The 19,521-nt window shown below is 37.2% G+C and overlaps 2 protein-coding genes across 9 annotated transcripts in view; both read right to left on the bottom strand.

Annotated features, from left to right (window-relative positions):
• WDR19 (WD repeat domain 19) overlaps positions 1–15,442 on the bottom strand; it is a 39,503-nt gene extending 24,061 nt beyond the window's left edge. The window contains exons 1-17 of one of the 2 annotated variants that reach the window (XM_048304330.1): positions 15,368–15,442; positions 13,791–13,882; positions 13,641–13,706; positions 12,009–12,134; positions 10,216–10,331; positions 9,541–9,656; positions 9,133–9,213; positions 8,661–8,773; positions 7,237–7,410; positions 5,964–6,034; positions 4,650–4,822; positions 4,440–4,554; positions 3,596–3,702; positions 3,061–3,183; positions 1,609–1,758; positions 939–1,086; positions 115–319 (exon numbers count right to left, since the gene is read on the bottom strand). In XM_048304330.1, the coding sequence (XP_048160287.1) occupies positions 115–319; positions 939–1,086; positions 1,609–1,758; positions 3,061–3,183; positions 3,596–3,702; positions 4,440–4,554; positions 4,650–4,822; positions 5,964–6,034; positions 7,237–7,410; positions 8,661–8,773; positions 9,133–9,213; positions 9,541–9,656; positions 10,216–10,331; positions 12,009–12,134; positions 13,641–13,706; positions 13,791–13,882; positions 15,368–15,373 (1,982 nt within the window). In that variant the 5' untranslated portion in view covers positions 15,374–15,442. The remainder of the gene's footprint in view (positions 1–114; positions 320–938; positions 1,087–1,608; positions 1,759–3,060; positions 3,184–3,595; positions 3,703–4,439; positions 4,555–4,649; positions 4,823–5,963; positions 6,035–7,236; positions 7,411–8,660; positions 8,774–9,132; positions 9,214–9,540; positions 9,657–10,215; positions 10,332–12,008; positions 12,135–13,640; positions 13,707–13,790; positions 13,883–15,367) is intronic. The other variant, XM_048304329.1, reaches the window with a different exon arrangement.
• Positions 15,443–15,622: 180 nt separating this feature from the next.
• Positions 15,623–19,521, bottom strand: part of KLHL5 (kelch like family member 5) — a 49,507-nt gene continuing 45,608 nt past the window's right edge. For all 7 annotated transcript variants that reach the window (XM_048304338.1, XM_048304339.1, XM_048304333.1 and 4 more), the window contains 2 exons: positions 19,248–19,419; positions 15,623–17,203 (listed from right to left, as the gene is read on the bottom strand). In XM_048304338.1, the coding sequence (XP_048160295.1) occupies positions 17,147–17,203; positions 19,248–19,419 (229 nt within the window). In that variant the 3' untranslated portion in view covers positions 15,623–17,146. The remainder of the gene's footprint in view (positions 17,204–19,247; positions 19,420–19,521) is intronic.

Here is a 19,521-nt window from a genome sequence, read left to right as displayed (position 1 = left end):
GATCAATCTAATTTATCAGTATTCAGCACGACACTTTAAAATCACCAGGATATGCTGTATTGAACTATAAGCACAGAAAACAATTTACACAATATAATTAAAATGCAGATGTACCTTTTCAACATTAGAGTCTGAGTAAGCATTTGTCTCAGCACATCAGGTCCAAAGTCTTTCAAATTGCCAAGGAAACTGTGAGTACTTAAATAGATGTTGTTTGTTTTCCCACTTGGAGTCTGACAAGTTAATTCTCCATTATACAACAACAAAGGCTTATGGGAATAGGGGACTTCCGTACCACCTGCCAAAATAATCCTTGATCCTAGATTCAAAGATCAGGAAGAAAAAAAGACATCTTGTAAAAATCCCTACATGGTAAAAAGTATAACAAGCAGCTGAAACCATGTATATTTGGGCACTAATTCAAGGTCTGTAATTCTGGCAATCAACAGCAACTATACAAGCACATATCTTTCAGTAAAGTAAATATACAGAATTTAAAGCTTCTAAACCAGTAAGGTCCTTTTCCAAATGTTTGCAGGTAAGTTTCAACATTTCTCTGTCGCAAATATAGAAATGGCTATGTTTACAACTTTAACATTTTAAGTGAATACAAGTTTTGTGACTCTGATGCAAGTTTTGTCACCCTGATCCTGAGATTTTTCTCATGAATGCTTCAACATAGAATTGAAGTACAATGTGTAACTTTCAAATGAAATATTAATAGCAAGAAGCTTATGGAGTTGTTGAGACCAAAATGCCTTGAAGCCTTACAGAGAAACCTACAAAGTAATTAGTTTTCTATTCATCCGTTGCACTTGAAATCATCTATAGTACTATTTATATTTATATGCATTTTATTTAAGACAAATGAAGATTCAGAACATGTTTTACTTTATTAACTAAAATAGTGAATAACCTTTTTAAAGAGCTTATGGTACCTTGAATGGCATCCTTATGAAAAACGTAAGTGTACACTTTATCATCATCAAAAGCAACAAAAACACCTTTATCCATTGGCCAGTTTTCCCACAGGATTCCTTTAATGGTTGGTGAGAAGTCTGGAATCTCATACACTCTATCATTTACCTACATATAATGTAAAAGTAAAATTATTACCAAGTGACTAAGGCAAGAAACAAAATATTCATCCCAGTTGTGATTAAAAATTTTAAAAATAATGTAAGTAGTCCAGAAATAGAAAAATTGTTTTAAGAAAGAGTTTTCTTATAAGCGGTGATTCTGAATAACACGAGTTTAAATTTGAAGTGGAGAAAATACACATTATATAAATTATATTTACTATTCTTTAAAAAAAAGGTATGGTGAGGGGCAGTGAAACTGGCTAGATTATCTGTATTTAAATACACAAGTATATACATTTTTGAAAATTACCGATGAGGAACTTACTATAATGAAATTGTCTTGATCTAGTATGACAGATTTTATTTCCTTACATTACCATTAAGTTATCTTCAAGCCTCCTTGCCAATTTCTTCTATCAGCATACAAGCTGGAGTGACAAAATCTTCTTCATTTTTTATTAAAAACACTATATAGTTGAAAAGCCTACTTGTAAATATATTGTATTGGTATCCCACACTAACTTACTGGACAATAGACAAAGCCATCACTTTTGTCATCTATGAAAGCCATTCTGGTTCCATTGGGATCTGGAAAAACCTTTCTCACGCTGACAGGATGCCGGTATTCATTCACGTATTGCCAGTCTTCAATGTAGAAATAACGAATAACTCCAGTCTAATGAGAAATAATAGAAAATGTTAATAATTACATCAGTAGCGGCGAGCAGAAAACTAACTTGGCTGTAGTGTCTTCCATCTTAGAGTACTGAGTGTTCAAAAAAAGTACTTCCAAGTGGGTTTTTTTGCTTCCTTCTCACACCCTGTTTTGGGTGAGACAGGAAAAATTTTTGGGGGGCAAAGAAAAGATTTGGGAGGTTTGAGGGGTTTTCTGTTAGTTTTGATATTTATCTCCCTCTGCTTTGGGGAGACAAGTGTTTACTGTGCAGTTCTCTAAACAAATGAAATGCCTGTCTCATTGCTGAGAGAAGCTGAACCTTAAAAAAAAGCTGTAAAATTTGCTTCCAAAGAAGAACCACACATTCTTAAAAAGAGAGGTACCTAACTCAGGGAATAAAAACAATCAAACTAATTTGTGATTAAAGGTATATTTTAAAAAACATGGCTTTCGACATCAATGGTAGAATTTGCACACATCAAATTGACTGGTTGCAAATTTAGTACTTCAAATTTATCAGCACCAGTTTAGGTACTGCAGAGGTGGGAAAGACCTCATCTGTTACAAAACCACTCAAGTTATTAAACCAGTGATAAAACCAGAGATAGTGGTTCTGCCTCTCCTCTGGAAGGTCAATACACCAGTCGATACCACAAAGAGCACAATACTACAGTGCCAAACATGCTCTGTAGTCTCAGTGCCAGAAAATATTAAAAGGACAAAAAACTACCCTCATGCATAGAAAAATCTCCAGAAAAATACATAAGCATGTCCACATCCTTCTTCATCTTCTTCTGCCCTCCTTAATTCCTATCCTTGTAGAAACACATTAAAAAAATTCTCTTTGGACAAAGGCTTCAGTAGCAAGTCAAGCCTTTCAGTTATGCTATGACATTTGTATATATCAATACCTTTTTGTCCACATTTTTCACATCACCACCTAAATCAACAAATTTGCAAGGCAAGTGATATGTTTTTTCTTGTATCTGGAAGACATTTTGACTGCTAACTCTCTCACTAATGCAATAGAATTAAATTCTGCTATTAAAATCAGTGTTTCGCAACAAACACTAGTAAAAGCAAAACTTAACCATTCCTGCCGATGCATATCATATAAATTCAACAGGAAAGAAAGCTGGATGCAATTTTGACTGTATTTTCTCAAAGTCCTTGTATAGAAAATAATCCACTAAAGATCACAGATGCACTTTTCGTTTTTCTAAAAGCATGAGCAGTAATCCAAATAATTCAGACAGAAATATATTCCATCTAAAAAGATCTTTAAAAAGAAGTAATACTCACATCTGTACCATATATGAGGAAGTCACTAGTTAAAGCATGGCACAAAATTTGGTATTTATCATCATCTGCTGGGAAAAGTCGAGTTTCTCGTTCTTCCTGAGCACCCAAACCCTCACTTTCTATCTAAATATAAAGAACAGAATGAACTGAAAAACTCCACTGTTAACAACAGGGTATCATAGTGTTGCTTGTATCAAACTGTAAGAGAATGAGATGAAAAAAAACTTGCACGTGCATTCCTCAAGAACCCAGCATCTGCTTTTGTCACATTACCAGAGACCTTTAAAATAAAACTTGTTAAATAGCTGACAAGAAAATGTTTTTGTTTACCTGTTCTAGTCTAGGTTGTATTTCTAAGTCTCCAGATACTCAGCTCTAGGATTTTAATTAGCCAGCAAAACTATTCTGAAGAATTTTAAATTTTTATCTCCATTAACTGAAGATCATTCGATTTTACTTAATTTTTAAAATTAATTAACTTGTTCAGCTTAGATCAACTCATTAGTTCAACAATCCAAACTGCCAGAGCTCTTACCATATGCAACTGGATTTTACCCTCAAAGAGAGCAGCAGCATAATCGGAATTAAGGCACATACTTGCTACTGTCCCCAGGTACTCCACATCTTTAAGCTTTTTTACATCTAAAGGATTCAAACAGAAAAGATAAGGTAAAAATATTTTGATTTTGTATAGGTGTTCACTTATCATCTAAATTTGCAGCTGAGTGAGCAGACGTGAAAAACTCCCAACTAAGCAGAGAGGGGACAAGTCACACATAAAGAGACTTTCTTCTTAGCAGCCAGAGAACTGGTTAGAAAGTACAAGAGAAACTTTTTTCCTATGCAACTCTGACTAGTATTCTTACAGTTTTAATAAATTTACTGTCACTGAAAAAAGGGGATGCTTAGAAAAACATGAAAGTTTTAAATCCACCATCTAAAATTTGGACACAGCATAACCAATTTTTCCTTATCCCACACAAACAACATGAACATCTGCCAAACTGAGAATTTAAACTCTCTGATCATAGTTCCTAGGTACTATGCCAAACTTAGTACTTTAAGGCACAGATATATAATGTCTCAAAAGCCTGAAGTCCTTCATTGATTAACAAGATGATGTGAAAAAAAACAAGTAAGCAACAGCCTACATTTCATGACCAATACCTCAAATGAGAAGTTTTATTTCTATTATTTACAATGCCTTGCCATAACTGCTTCAGCCTGAGAAGAATATTATCCCATCCTAACAGGACCATATGGCAATTCAAGTTTTTATTGTACAACGTGGAATGTCCAGAACTGCTAAACACAATACTGAATTAATAAAATAAGACCAAGTGCTGCATTAGTTTTAAGATAACTAAATTTATGCTTACTATTCTCTCCAAGTGCATAAAACCAAGCCCGATTGTTCATTCCTACAGCCAAATGATAAACACCAATAGCAACAAAACTGGGCTCTACTTCAACAGACACCGTGACTGGTAGCTCCTGTAAGAAAACAAAACAAAATACAATTTTCATCCACTTTTAATACTTACTTTAATTATATCTACATGAAGTTTAAAAGGAAGAGGTTATCATACTCTCTCCACATGATTTGCGATGGTGACTTCAAGAAGAGAAGTGAGGTATGCGATTCGTGTACTGCAAGCATCTCCAAGGATTGGAAGCTTTGTCAAGAAAACATGGAGGGATCCTTTTCGTGTAGATACTGCCAACAGCTGTCCATCATCTGTCCAAGCCATCTGATCTACACCTAAAACATTCACAAGTTTTTGTAAAAAAATATAATCCTTTAACTTCTGTAACCAACAAACACTTACTTTGCTCTACTATAAAAATGGTAGGAATTAATATCTAGAATGAATATACTAAAGTACTCAAAGATAACAAATTAATGTAATTCCAAGATTAATTAGAATCACTCAGATCAAACACATAATTTCCTAATATAGCATTTTACTGAGAGTGAAGACTTCACAGAATCGCAGAACTGTTTGAGTTGGAAGGGACCTTAAAGGCCATCTAGGTGCAACCCACCTTCCGCTAGACCAAATTACAGATCTGTTACAAAACTGATCAATACTCTTTCTATTCTCAACACTGACAGTTCAGGCAGCACATTCAAAGTGATCCATAATACCGGAAGCAGCTGAGCAGAATTCAATCTTACTCCCTTTATTGCCAAATTAGTAAGTACTAAATACAGAAATGGCGTTTGTTTTTCAATGTCTGAAAATGCCATTAGAAAAACCATATTCTAACTGACTAATACCAACATTCCAAGGAAAACAGGGCAAGTGTTGTGCTGACAATATCCTATATTTATTTTAAAAAAAAATTTTAAAAAGGAAGGTTCTTAGAAATAAAAAATCTGGAGGCAACCAGGAACTTGATAATAAATGAAGCACTTATAAACACCACATGAGGAGATAAGGGTGGAAACTCACTACTCAAGAAAATAGTTTTGTAACACTGTTCTGGAAGCCACAGGCAAAAGTCCTGTACATCAGGATGAAAACAGAATAAGTATCATATGTTAGTACAAGAGATGTTGAAAAGCACAAAAAAAATCATGGAAAGAAGCAGAAACCAGTTAAGTGCATCACTTCAGTAATGTGAATATTCTGTATTACAGATTCAAAACTGCACAACACTAACTGATCAAATATTCTGACAGCTGTACTTCTCTATACTTTGAATAGCTAAAATATGCTCCCATTTTGCTACAGGTCACCTAATAAATACAAGTTGGGAAAGCAGGAGTTTTTTAAAAATTCTATATTTACACAGTTTTTCCAACAGCGGTACTTTCACTCGATAAACAGAGACACTGTCAAAATTCCAGTTTACTTAATTAGTAAAAATTTCTATCCCCATGGAGAAAGTTAACATACCTTTGTTTTCATCATCCAAGTTTATTATGGCATACATTTCTCTCATATCTGTCAGATCATGGATTTTAATGCTAAAACAAAAATAAAGAGTCAGTCATTCTCACCCATCTAAATCTCAGTCATCATAAACTGGAAGAAACCCAATCCAATCAAGACAGCTTAATGGAGCAAAAAGTAGAGCACAAATGCAAAATGCCTTCAATTTCCTAAAAAACAACACATTGTTAATCCATCACTGTAAACAGTGTATCACTATACCACAGTACAACAATATTTGCTCAGAGAACTAAAATTTGAGGAAAAGGCACAAATCCAATTAGAAAGAATTCACGGCTGGGAAACACAGACTGTTATTCCCTTTTGATATGTTACAGCATTTTACTTTAAAAACACAATACTGATGGACACATAGGGCTTGAAACACAGATGTAAAAAATACTTTCAATCCTGCTGCATATAAAAGGGACAGAGTGGGAGGTGTACTTATGGTGTCATGTCACTCAATGTATATTAATCCACTCAAAGAAATAACCCTTATTGTACAATAGCTCAAGTGTTTGAAGTTGCACCATGTTTTGCTCACAGTTATACCACTCTTGATGTGCAACTGTCATAAATCAGCAGTTGGTCCCACACAGAGCTGAGGACAGAGAGAACAGTTTGACTCCTACTATGACACAGCTCCTCTTTTGCAGAAGAATTCAGATATCACAGAATCAGGGATCAGCAGATGAGGAGCTAAAGGAGCTAATCTATCCTATGCACAAAACATTCTGGAAAAACTCCAGTGTATTTAATTGTTTTTTCCTTAATTCCTTACACTTTCCAACTTTTGTCTAGACTGCAGGTAAGACCAAACACCAGAGAGGAGGATATCAGTTATCAACATACTCAGTACAGATTTAAATTAATTTTTCTCCTGTTGTTAAGCAGATGTTTATGCTCAATCAATAAATCTTAGTAAAGGAATTTGGACTTTTTTGCAGCCAAGCAACATAACAGAAAAAGAATGAATCAAAAAGAATAATTTATACTAAAGTTAATTTCTTTTTTGTTTACAATTAATTATATTAATTACAGCTGCAGAGATTTTTGTCCATAATAGCTTCTCCTAACTCTAGGCAGAGCAGCAGTTCCACAGAGCAATTCATCTTGTCTTTTCTAAACTCACTTCTTTGGGAGCCTTGAAGCCTTAGGAAGCATAGCATGAATGCCCAGTAGCTACAGCTCTGGGAGATGAATTCTATTCTTTATCTATAAAACTACCACTTACCAATTGTCTCCACATGACGCAGCTTTGTTTAAAGACTGTGATATAGCAATGCTACTTAGATTATCCTTATGATTATGAGCTTGAAAGACTTCTTGTCCTATTTCACGAATGTGCGTAGAAATGACTACAAAACACCCTTGTGAGAAACCAATCATAATGTAGCCGTCACCATACCTGTTACAAAAAAGCAACAATTTAGAAAAGAGACCTATTAATGCAATATGCAAAAAGCATTTTTGTTCAGACTGCTGGCATACTGTCAATGCCTCCCAGCAACAGGAAAAATAAACAAATTAGGGGAATTTATATATATCATGTTGAACCGTATAACATAAAATAGGTTAAGGGAAAACTACCACAGGTCCTTAAAGCAAAGAACCACGTTTGTGCTCAGACGACTCGTAAGTCATCTTTATTCTCTCCTGCATTCTATAATGCCACTTTATTTTCAGCAGGTTGCACACATGGCAGTGATGCCCAGGAGAAAGATTTCTGGTACGCTTATTTCAATGAAGATGGGAACTTTCATTTCAAGGTTCTGGCCAACGTGGTCCCATCAAAGTCATGGCAAAACAATAATGCCAGTCACTGTGCCCTTATGGGCACCGCAAACACAGTGGAAGTACCAAAGCAACAAACTGTATTTGTGAATATTCTGTTTACTTTTCATAGTCAAGTAGAAATAATGAGGTTAAGGCACAAATAGCTCCAGCATGTAAAGATGAATTCAAACAGTATCTCATTAGCTTAATTGCAAAAAAAATCATTGCAATAGAAACAGCCCGGGTATGCCTTGTTACACATGGTCATAAACTAAGAAGCCCATAGCTTTAGGTTTTCTTATGGTTGTAGTGTAAAGGAATGTCAATTCCACGTTGGCTGAACAGGCATTAAAAGACAAGCTGTAATGATTTAAAGATAGAGAAATAGTACAGCTACTTTTTTGGTACAGATCTGAAACTTCTAGCTTAGGTCTTCTTCACAGGAACATTACCAATGGTATTGCAGCATAAGGAGGCTGCAAGAACTTTGCACAGCTTCGCAAACCAAAAAACTACCTGAAGGACACAACTCCACCCCTAGCTCTTTCATCAGTTACTCATCCAAACAGAAAACAACCCATAAACCCCTCAGTTTAATCTTCTGTCAAGACAGCAACATATTAGTTTTTGAAGCTGAGCATACCAACAGTGCTTCTGCTGGAAAACACCATTTGTATAGCTACGGAATCATCAAGTAGAACAGTTACAAAATGTAGACTACTTTGTGTTTGGAAAAGAATTACTGAAAAATCTACAATACATCCAAGAAAAATCCAGTCTGAGCAAGGAATAGATGATTTTGTTTCCAGCATTTATTAGAACTACTTGGAAAATACTCAGCTTCTTAATACTAGAATAATTAATTAAGAAAGTTCTGCTCACCATTTGTAGGTTACAATACTGCCGTAAGGCTGCTGAAATTTCAGATCAATTGGGTTATCAGGATCATTCAAATTAAAAAGGAAGAGAGTCCTCTTGCCAACCACTGCACTTACCTGCCAATGAATGAAAAGCAAAATTAACATAAGAAGAATGGCATAACTTCAAAGTAAGGCCCTATATCTTCACTAAAAGATGAGATTTAAGAATTTGAATAATCCTTAAGAATCTCATGGATCTGAATTCTGAATCTGATTCTGAATCAACAGTGGAAGAGATTTTCAGGACATTGCCCTGTGTGAGACAGTGGTTCACAAATCTAAATGCAAGCTCAGCAGAACACACAGCTCAAATTCAAGACTTTCTCCTACAGAAGTCAGCTCCATTTCCTCAGAAGAAAAGGTAGCAGATCACATGGAGTTATCCTGCTAGATTACTCCCACTTGAACTGAAGTATTTTGTAGTGACTTCTTACTGTGCTTTCCCTAGTTGACACTCTTTCATCAGTCTTCATAACTGAGAACTGCATGTCACTGGGATCTGAGCTGACTGAGGTCTGCAAGAAAGAAGTTCAGATTGAGAAATCAACAGTTAATGTAGTACATACTGATGATAAATAATTGCATTATTCCTGCCCTGTACAATTTCACATAAGGACAGAGTTGTTACTGCATTTAGTACCAAAACCAAGAAAAGCATTAGAGAAAACATGACCTCAGTTTGGATCTTAATGACATGTTAGCATAAAATATATATTAAAAAAGCTCCATGTCCTTGAAAGCACTGGGGTTCAAAAGGCACAAGCTCCCATAGGTCCCAGCTTTCTTGGGAACCAGGAGTATTAATGCACACCTTAAAATCAAATGTGCATTGTAAATACTACCTGTCTTATAGTATCCCCTTCCTGATTGCTTATAGTAATCATTTTGTCTTCACCACCTAAAGCAAGGAGGTTTTCAATACTCCAGCAGCCACAAGTAATCCTCTTAGTGTGTTTACCTGAAAAAGAAATAAACCGATACAAAACAAATCAAACACAAGCCAAAAAAAAATCTGTGATGGAAATATACTCAGTTTGGCTACTCAAACACAGACTGTCAGAATGTGAAACAACCTGTCAAAGCAAGAGCCTTTTTCAAAAAATCTTCTGCTCTCAGATGGAAGTCTTTTGACCTTATACAAAACAGCACAGGCCCTGTTCTTCCATTGCTTTGCATCACATTTCTGGGCTGTGTTATATCCTTAGCATTTATGCCCAGAGGTACTCTAAGCAGGTAAGAAGAAGTAACTTAGCAACATGAACAACAACACAAATCCTTTGCAAGAAAGATAATACAGGTCTCCCACGAGGCAGTAAGGCAGTATTCGGCATTTGTATATATATTTAACTTAGTATACTACAAAAATACTCTGCTGTGTACACCAAACCAGAAGCCGCAAGTTGAGTATGAGCACATTTTTTATCTGCATGTTCATACAGAGAACTGAAAAGGAAACTATGTATATTAACAAAATTCCACTTGCACATGTGCCAGAGTAGTTTCAAACCAATCCATACCAAGAACAGAAATCTTGCGAGAAGTCTGACGGTTATATATGAGTAAGTTTCCTTTTGCTGTTCCAACAGCAAGTAAAGCTCCAACTCGAGACCACAACAAGAAAGACATTGCATCCCTACAACAAAAAAAAATTTTACTTTGTTTAATGGAGATTCCTTTCACATGCTCATATATCAAAACATTTTGCGTAAGACATTTTGCATTTGTCTTTAATTTCTATGAGTCACACAGACCAAGGAGAACTTTTAAATTAAGCAAATGTTCTCCACAAATATCAGAATTATTTAAGTATGCATAATAGTAAAAGTAATAAAAATTTGTATGAGGTAATATAACATGACTTGTACAAATGGAAATGTGTCTGCAAACATCAAGAGTCTTTGATGGAATCACTGGTAATTTTCCAGCCACTTTTTGTATTGTTTTTTTCTACCTCAATAACCCTATGCATTTAGCCCACTCAAAAGTGAGTAGGTCTAGTTCTAGTCAATGTAATAAAGAAGTTAGATAGATCTATTTTAACCTGAAGTTTCAGATACAGCAAGGCCTATTTTGATGTATATTTAAGGCTATACAGATACTACACATAATGTTAAAAAACAAAGAGCCTCTTAAGCAAAAAAAATTTAAACCAAAATTTTTTAATTAGCACAGTCCCTCCCATCTTTTTAAATTTCAGGGTAGGCATGCAAAAGAATTTGAAAGAAATTTGAGATATTGACATGTGAAATGGCCTCCAATACATATTTGGTTTGCGTATGAGCTGCCTTCCTAATTTTGAAAAGGGGACGATACCAGAAAAGCCTGATTATCACAGCATTTGTGTCTTAGTGCTAACACTGTGATAAAAAATGATTAGGGACTTCCATTGATATATACCGCTCAAACAGTATATAAGTAAGCAATTTACCTCCAGTATTAGAAAGAAAGATCACAAAGGAACTGCAATTAACTGCAGACTCCATTCTGTTAGGTACCTTCTGTGTTCTTTTTTGCTTGCATACTGGTAGGTTACTCTTCACCCCACACTATTTGTTTACACATGAAAATGGTACAATAGGGTCTATTCATTCACACAATATAACGTCTATAACATGCATCTTAACAAACACAGGACAGAGTTGTTTCCACTCTCCTACAGGAAGAATGTTTATGTTGAATGCGAGAGTTTAGCGGAACAGACTCAAAGAAGCCAAAAGTTTGTTAAACCAAGCTTATTCATTAACCCAATGCTTGATTGTTATGCAGACCCCGGAAGAGTTTAAAGTCTGTGGCCAAATTCAGAAAGGTAAGGCTTTGAACCTTAGCTACCTCCTTCCATCCTAAACCAGTCTACTGTGTGAATAGCATTTTAGCCCCCTTATAAATCTAAGCAAAAAAAAAAAAATCCTAGCACCACTGATATCACTTCCCTTACTTTTAAGCTCCCTTTAGCTGGTGTGAAAGACTTAGGACAAAGAATAGCCAGTGCAGACACACAAAAAATTCATCCATCCTTATTGCTACCACAAAGTTGAAACATTGAAGAGAAGCTTTCTAGAGACTTTGGCACTGCTGACACTCAAAAAAGAAACAAACGCCCTGTAAAACCCAAAATCCCCATCTACAACAAACACTTCAAAACCAGCAAATCATATAAAAAAGAATTTAGTAACAAATTGCAGCATATTCGTTTAATTAGTATATATATTATGAGGACTCCAATAAAAATATGATCTTGCAATATAGCCTCCACATCAACAAGTCACAGTGGTCCCAGTCTTTAATACACATTAAAAAAAAAATTTCTTACCTCATGCCACTGTCTACTTGGCTTGTTTTGTTTGTGATTGCATCCCACAGAAATATGGTGCTAGATTTGTCTGTGATTATTGCTAAAGTATCTCCATCCTTATCCCAGTCCATAGCAATACAGTTACTGAAGAAAAGAAAAAAAGTCACTAAGAATGTTAAAACGTGTTTGTAGGTGCACAGAAACAGCCAGAACTATGCTGACTATGAGTCCCTATCCTTCCTTTCCCCTCCCCTGCAAACCCATGACATATTGCAGATTTATCTCTAAACTAGTTTTATAGGAACCCCACTTTTCCTCAAATCTCATCAAAATGACAGGGGCTGAGAGGAAGGTCATAAAAGGCACTGCTACCTACATTCTAGTACTTGAAATACTGTCACCTTGATTTTCAAGAGACAGTGGAAGTCCTCTGTTAGGTTCTGGTTTGTTAGAGGCTATTCAGACTTGGGATTATTCTTCTGGTAGTACACCTCTGATTCCACACAGTTTTCCTCACTTTGGACAGTTTTCTGGAGAGAATGTGCATTTCTCATACACTGTGCAAAACACTGCACAGAAAGAGCTGGGCCATGGATATTACCAAGTCAAAGAGACTGACACAGCCAGCCCATATTATGACTGACACCTAACCCAAACATCAAGATGTTATGGTCAGTGAAATACAAGTGAGTCTGGTAAAGGGATGAGAATTGCATCTCCTGGTTTGGTGCAAGGTGGCAACTACCATGAACTGCAAAAACTGGATTTCTAGACGTCTTGGGGACCTAAGTGATGCTGGCTCATATTTACCAATAACACAGGGCTATGTAAGTGATGATCAGGAAATTAAAGTTATACTCTTGACTAGAGGTTTCAGTCTCAAAGACTTAGTGGGAGTTTTGCCTTGACTAAGGGCATTATCTTAATCAAAATTAATCAGATAGTTAAAATAAAAATTTCCATGATGACTAAGAGCAGTTAAAGTGCTAAGAAGAGATGAGCAGTACACAAATGAACCTACATGAAGTAGTAATGGTACCCAATAAAAATGTATTTATTGAGCAAACCAGTATGAAGACCCAATGTCACACCATTTTTCCTTAGGGAGGTTTCCCCTGGTTTATATCCAGCCTGTTCCTATGGTCTGACTGCCTTTTAAGAAGTTCAATGTATCTTCCAAAGTACATGACTTTTTAAATTTAATCTGAAAAAATCCAACTTGTACACTCCCATACCACTCTTTGATGTGAACCAAAGTGTGATCAGCTGGAAAAAAAATTACTCACTTCAGAAGTATTGTCTCAGCCTAAAGCAACAATGCAAATGTGTACATTTGTGCCACTGATGCAAACAGAAGCACTAAACCAAAAGAGTATCTTTCCTCAGCAAAGCCATAACAAACTGTTAGAAAATCAACAGTAACAAGAATGCAAGGATATATTGTACACAACCTCATTATGATCCTTCTAAATATGATAGATCTTTTTTTAACATTTTAATGACATACTTTGTCTTCTCTTCCAGATATGTTCACCAGAGATAGTATATCTTCCTACAAATTTCTCACATTGTCTAAGTATCCTACCAGAAGAGAAGCATTTTTAAAGAAAAAAACAACAACAAAAAATTTAAACCTATCTTAGTACCTACCCTGGTAAGCTGATTTCATTTCTCTTCTGACCATGACGATCAAAAATTTTCACAGCACGATCACCTCTAAAAAAGATTAATATATAGAATAATTCCCTTTCTTTATCAGTAATTTTGATGGACAAATGCAATAAATCGTTGCAGTCTTACCCTGTTACAGCAAGAAAATTTCCTAAAGACTTCTGCCAAGTAAACTGCACAGGGGAACCAGACCAAGCTTTTTCATACAGACTGAATACTTGCTGGGGGAAAAAGAAAAAGTAGGAAATTATACATCTTAAAACTGTAAGCATATAAAAATACTACAACTTCCTAGCATGTTAGCAACTGAGCACAGTGGGAGTAAAAAACCCCCAAACAATCCAAACACAATTTCTGCATGATTCCAATGCACCAAAGTACCAAAATCCCACCTAAAAGTTCTTTCAATTTGAATGGAATAAATTGACGTTTCTGGTGCTGAGTGTCTGCATAGAGAACTGTGACTCTATCAAAATTATTATTTTTGCCTCTTAGTTACAAGAATAAAAAAATTGCAGGAGACTCTCCCCTTCTAGTTCAAAGACCACAATGTCAATAGTTGTCTAAATTTAATGGAAAAGTCTGGGACCAGAAAGCATCCTTAGTTTGTAAAACACAGAAGGCTCAACATTTACTCTTTAAGAGATAGGTAACCTTTTTGTTACTCTGAATTGCTGGGTCTTAAAAGCTAAGATTTCAAAGCAACACACTGTAGAAAGAGATTCTGATTCCCAACTGATAAAATTTCTGAATGTCCTTTTCCTTTCACACTATCCACAGATATTTTTCTGTAACTTGGGTGTAAGATAAAGCCCACAAGTTTGTTTCAAAGCTTGCTATCGTGACTTATATCCCCAACACCTGGTGTCCACCAAATGCCTGTCAGGCTTGCTCAAGTCTGCCACAGGTTCATATCCTTTCTTTTGGGTCAATGTAAACTGAGGTATTCTTCACACTGAATCTACATTCTACTCACAAGAATGGCAAAAATACAACCACCACATGCCACACTCACAAATTACATCTGACAACTACGTTTGATTTGGAAAAAAAAAATTAATAAAATCTTAGTCCAGAGAAGGGCTACCAAGATGATTTGAGGGATGGAGCACCCCTCCATCTATGAGGAAAGGCTGAGAGAACCGGGATTGTTCAGCCTGTAGAAGTGAAACTTTGGCGTGACCTAATTGTGGGCTTTCAGTACCTGAAGGGAAGCTACGAGAAAGATGGAGAGGGACTATTTGTAAGGGCATGCGGTCACAGAACAAGGGGGAACGGCTTCAAACTGAGAGAGTAGGTTTAGATTTACTTATTGAGAGGAAGGTATTTGCTGTGACGGTGGCGAGGCACTGGAACAGGTTTCCCACAGAAGTTGTGAACACCCCATCCGTAGAAGTGTACAAGGCCAAGCTGGATGGAGCCCTGAGCAACCTGGGATAGTGGAAGATGTCCCTGCTCATCGCAGAGGCGTTGGAACTAGATAACCTTTAAGCTGCCTTTCACCCGAAGTCACTCCACAAGAAAGAAAACAAACACGAGAGCGCAGGCAAGCCCACCAGGCCCCCACCACCGTTTGCTGGCGGCCCTTCCCGCCGCGCCTCCCTCCCGTGCACAGGCCGCAAGCGCCAGCGCCCGCCCGCTCCCCCGGGCGGGACCCGCGACCCCTGCCCGCCCCCGCCCCGGCGCCCGCGGCCGCCCAAACCCACCTTCATCGCGGCCAGCGCGGGCCGCCAGCGCCAGCACCGCGCATGCGCCGCCCGCCCACGGCGCCGCAGTTACCCCGGAGACGGAGCGGGCAGAGACCAGAGACCGGCCCCCGCCCCAGCGGGAGGAGCTCTGCGTGGGGCCGCGGTTCCCAGAGCGGGGTATGGGCAGTACTCAGAGACAAAGGAGTGTTTTTAGATCGCAGGCACGCAGAACGGGCTCTAAGTGAGGAATAAAGGCACACACCCGCCAGCAAAGCCTCTTGAGATCAGCTGTATTCCAACTGCAAAGCTTCATCACAAAGTGTCACCGATTTCTTTTAAAACAATAAATAGTTCGCCGAGAGCGTTAAAACACACGTTTAAAATTACAAATGTACAAAGGACTTTGGGTATCGGGCACTTCAAACTTTAAAAAAAAAACCAAACCAAACCCAAAACATTCGATGAGTTCACATCTTCCCGTTTTTCACGCGCGGTGCTGTTTGGGAAACATAAGGGACAAGGCACGTAAAAGCAAATACAAAAAGGCTTCTCCCGAGAACATGTAGACAGTTCAAAGCAATTCGGTGTAACAGCAGAGGGCTCGAGAAAGGCAAATCAAAGCAATTCGGTGTAACAGCAGAGGGCTCGAGAAAGGCAAATTATAAAGTATATGAAAAAATCAGGTAATTGTTAAATAAGGTAACTAATTTGATACAGTCCTGCGAGGCACACGTCACTCTCCTGTAAGATGCTGAACATGCTTAAATGGTGGCAGTTGAGCGTCTTGCAGGATTGGGCCCTTTACATTTTTAAATAAACTTACAGGAAAGACAGACAATTTCTTCATCTTACAAAATTATACTTTTCATAGTAGTGCAAAGCCTCATGTAAAAATGTAATTAGTCTAGATGTAATGGAATGCTTCAAAAATTCCAAAGTGCAAATATTAAACTTAAATTGGTTAATTGTTAATCACACTTTAGAATTCTTCGAATAACTCATACAAATAGCAAAGTAAATACAAGAACCAAAGCAGAGAAAAAGGTATGATGGTCTGCATCTTGCATAACAACTTTGAAAATCTAAAAAGTACACTGGATGTCAAAAATATCTGTCAGAAATTATTAAATAGCAGGTTTCTGTTAGCATAAGACAATATTTAAAATAAGGCTTTGGTTAAATAAAAAGTTCTCTAAACTAGGAATGATGATAAAAAGTGCAAAAGATTCACCAAATACACAACTTCATTTCCAAGGGAGGCATTACACCTGCCATTTACAATAGTTTGCATTGGTTTGTCAGCCTGCCTTGTAGTCACTCAGATAGCTATAGCCAAACGTGTTTATTACAGGCAAATTAAATCTATGGGGTCCAATCCTTTAACTTGTTTCACCCAGAGACAGACCCAATTATATCAAAGTACATCCATTTATAGCATCATTGCTCTGCATGTTTGGGGAAATCAAGGCCCTGGATCCAGAACATGTGATTATTATAGCGAGTTCATTCATTTTCTTAGTGCTTCCTAAACAGAAGTCCTCTGCTGACAACTGGCAGGTTGCAGCTGACTTTCTTACAAGTAGAATTCTTGTAACATATGCGTAACAAAGATAAGTTTTTAAAAAGTGCTTAATATTGGTCCATAAGAACAACATGTTCATGTCAACTTCAGACCAAACAATTTGCTGTGGTAGATATCCTGCACCTGGTGTTCATTGGTTCACTGGTAGTTTGCTTGAGGAAAAAGTAATCCTCTGAGTCCACGCAGGAGAATGTCACCTTCCCAGAGAAAATAATTCAGAGTTTTACAGTCACAACACATGCTCCAGCTCTTCCTAAGCACAGTGGTGCAACCTGTAAGCAAACAAACAAACAAACAAACCATCCGTGAGATAAATGCAGTCAGCTTTAAGTAATTTTTCCCCCTAATTACATGGCTGCAGCAGTAACAATATCACCCATGCTCTGTTAACGTGACTTACAAATTGGTCCAAAATTGTATACAAACACACAGAAAATGAAAATATATTTCATATGACAGAGTGAAGCACTTTGAAAACAATAGCAAGCCTAAGGACATCAAGCAATTCTTATTGATAATTTCAATTATTCAGTATTATAGGAAAAAGAAACCTTTGTTTTAGTACAAACTGGATACCTGAGCTAGACACTCAGACAACTGAGTAAAGGGCGGTAAAATAATGCATTTCTCAGAAACAGAAAATGACTACAATTATAGGGGCAACCTCTCCTCTTTACTTGATTATTTGATAAAATCCTGTTAAGAGTTCTTGAAATCAGAATATATTTCCCAGTCATTATTCTTCAATTGCAAACAGAAGTTACTTCTGGCAAGACCCTTTTCTGCTGCGATTCTGCTGGACTTGAACAGAGGACATTAGTTTCTAACACTCCACTTCTCCTTTTCACCTTCATAGTATTGCAGTGTATGTGAATAGCACACCAAGTGGTACAGAGACTATCCTGACGATGAAAAAGGCTGTTTATGCCAACTCCCCTATTTTTTTTTTTTCCCAGGAACAACAGACTTTTATAGAGCTGTCTTTGGCTCTGACAACCTTCTCTTGAGAAAATTCCACTACCTTCTCTTGAGTTGTGTGAAGATGAAGAGGTGGCAGACTGCTGACATAACAAGAGAGAAAGAAGGTGCACAAATATTTCCAAATCCCCCTGGGAAGGGTTTGACACTATTCTACATACTGGGATCACGGCATTCAGTGAGATATAGAGGGCCATGGCTAAGGATACAAAGGTGCATACAGATGGTCACTGCCTAGACATGTGAGATTCATTTAGATGCAATAGTGAGAAGCACAGTTTCTGTCCTCTGGTACAGTTTGTTTTTCTTTAGCAGGACTAACAATGCCATGGGTTATAATTACCAGTACCAGTGAAGGCCCCAAGCTCTGACGAGCCTCCTTGACGACTTGTTTTTTAAGAGCTTGCAGCAGTACGCAGTGGGGGGAAATGGACAGCTCAGTTTTTTGTGTTACAGAGATTTTGATTAACAGTAGTTTAGTCCTCTTTTTGAATTAAGAATGTGGGCTATTGCCAGGATAGCATATTCAGGTGGTTCAGAATTCAGCTGCCTAAATAATGGTGTCTGATGCTATTACAAATGAGCTTGGACATTCATCCTGGTCTGCAACTGGACTCCAGGAGGGTCTTGGTCTCCCACAGATTATGTGTTGTATCTGCCAACCTTCTGTGGATGTAGATACCTTAGGGTATCTCAAAGAGCATTAGACACCAAAGGACAGTCAGCTCAGGATGTCCTTGTGCGTGCTCTTCCCACACAACACACATTCCTGGAGCTATATAAAAGTAACCAAGCTCTGAACTGAAAGTAATGGTTTCTGAGCATGAACTGAAGAATTATTTTTATTTCAAAGCTGCAAAAAGAAAAATGGGCAAAGGCTTTTTGAAAGCTGCATAGACTGTACATAGCATTCACCTCAGGAAGGGATTATTTATGAAAAAATGACCAAAACCTTGAAGAAATCAATGTTGAGAGACACATTAGAGCTAAAACGAATCTACATTTATCATTTATCTTCAGAACAGGAAGCCATGTAAACAGAATCCTTTATGAGAGTTTGGGGAACATGGCAATATATTTTATTTAAAATAGCTGAAATTGCCAAAGAAAATACCTATACTCTTGCCAAAGAAAGAAGGGCAGTTTATTAGAAATTAACAACTGTCTGTTCAGGATAAGTCATCTCAAGATGGTAGACAAAGGAAAAAAAGAGAGACTCACAACAGACAAGTAATAAAGCGCTTTTTAGAGAAGGAGTATTTGAATTCTCCTTGTAAAAAGAGGCACATTTGAAATAACAATATTAATAGTAGTGTATGGTCTGATCAGAAACGATACCTGTGTCCATTCATTTGTCTGGGGATCATAAGACTCCACTGTATTAAGATATGTTTGACCATCATATCCTCCAACAGCATACAGCTTGTCACCTAGAAGACACACTCCCACTGCATCTCTGCTAATGCTCATAGAGGCCACAGCAGTCCACATATCTGTTTTGGGATCATACCTAAAAGATACTTTGTGTTATGCTCTTAAACTGTTACCAAAATTCAACAACAACAACAAAAAAAGTGTACTGGAATTGATGCTGTCAAGGTAGTAGAAAACA

This window comes from Corvus hawaiiensis, chromosome 5 (assembly GCF_020740725.1).
Source record: "Corvus hawaiiensis isolate bCorHaw1 chromosome 5, bCorHaw1.pri.cur, whole genome shotgun sequence".
NCBI lineage: Eukaryota > Metazoa > Chordata > Aves > Passeriformes > Corvidae > Corvus > Corvus hawaiiensis.
This window is presented reverse-complemented; position numbering and strand designations above follow the sequence as displayed.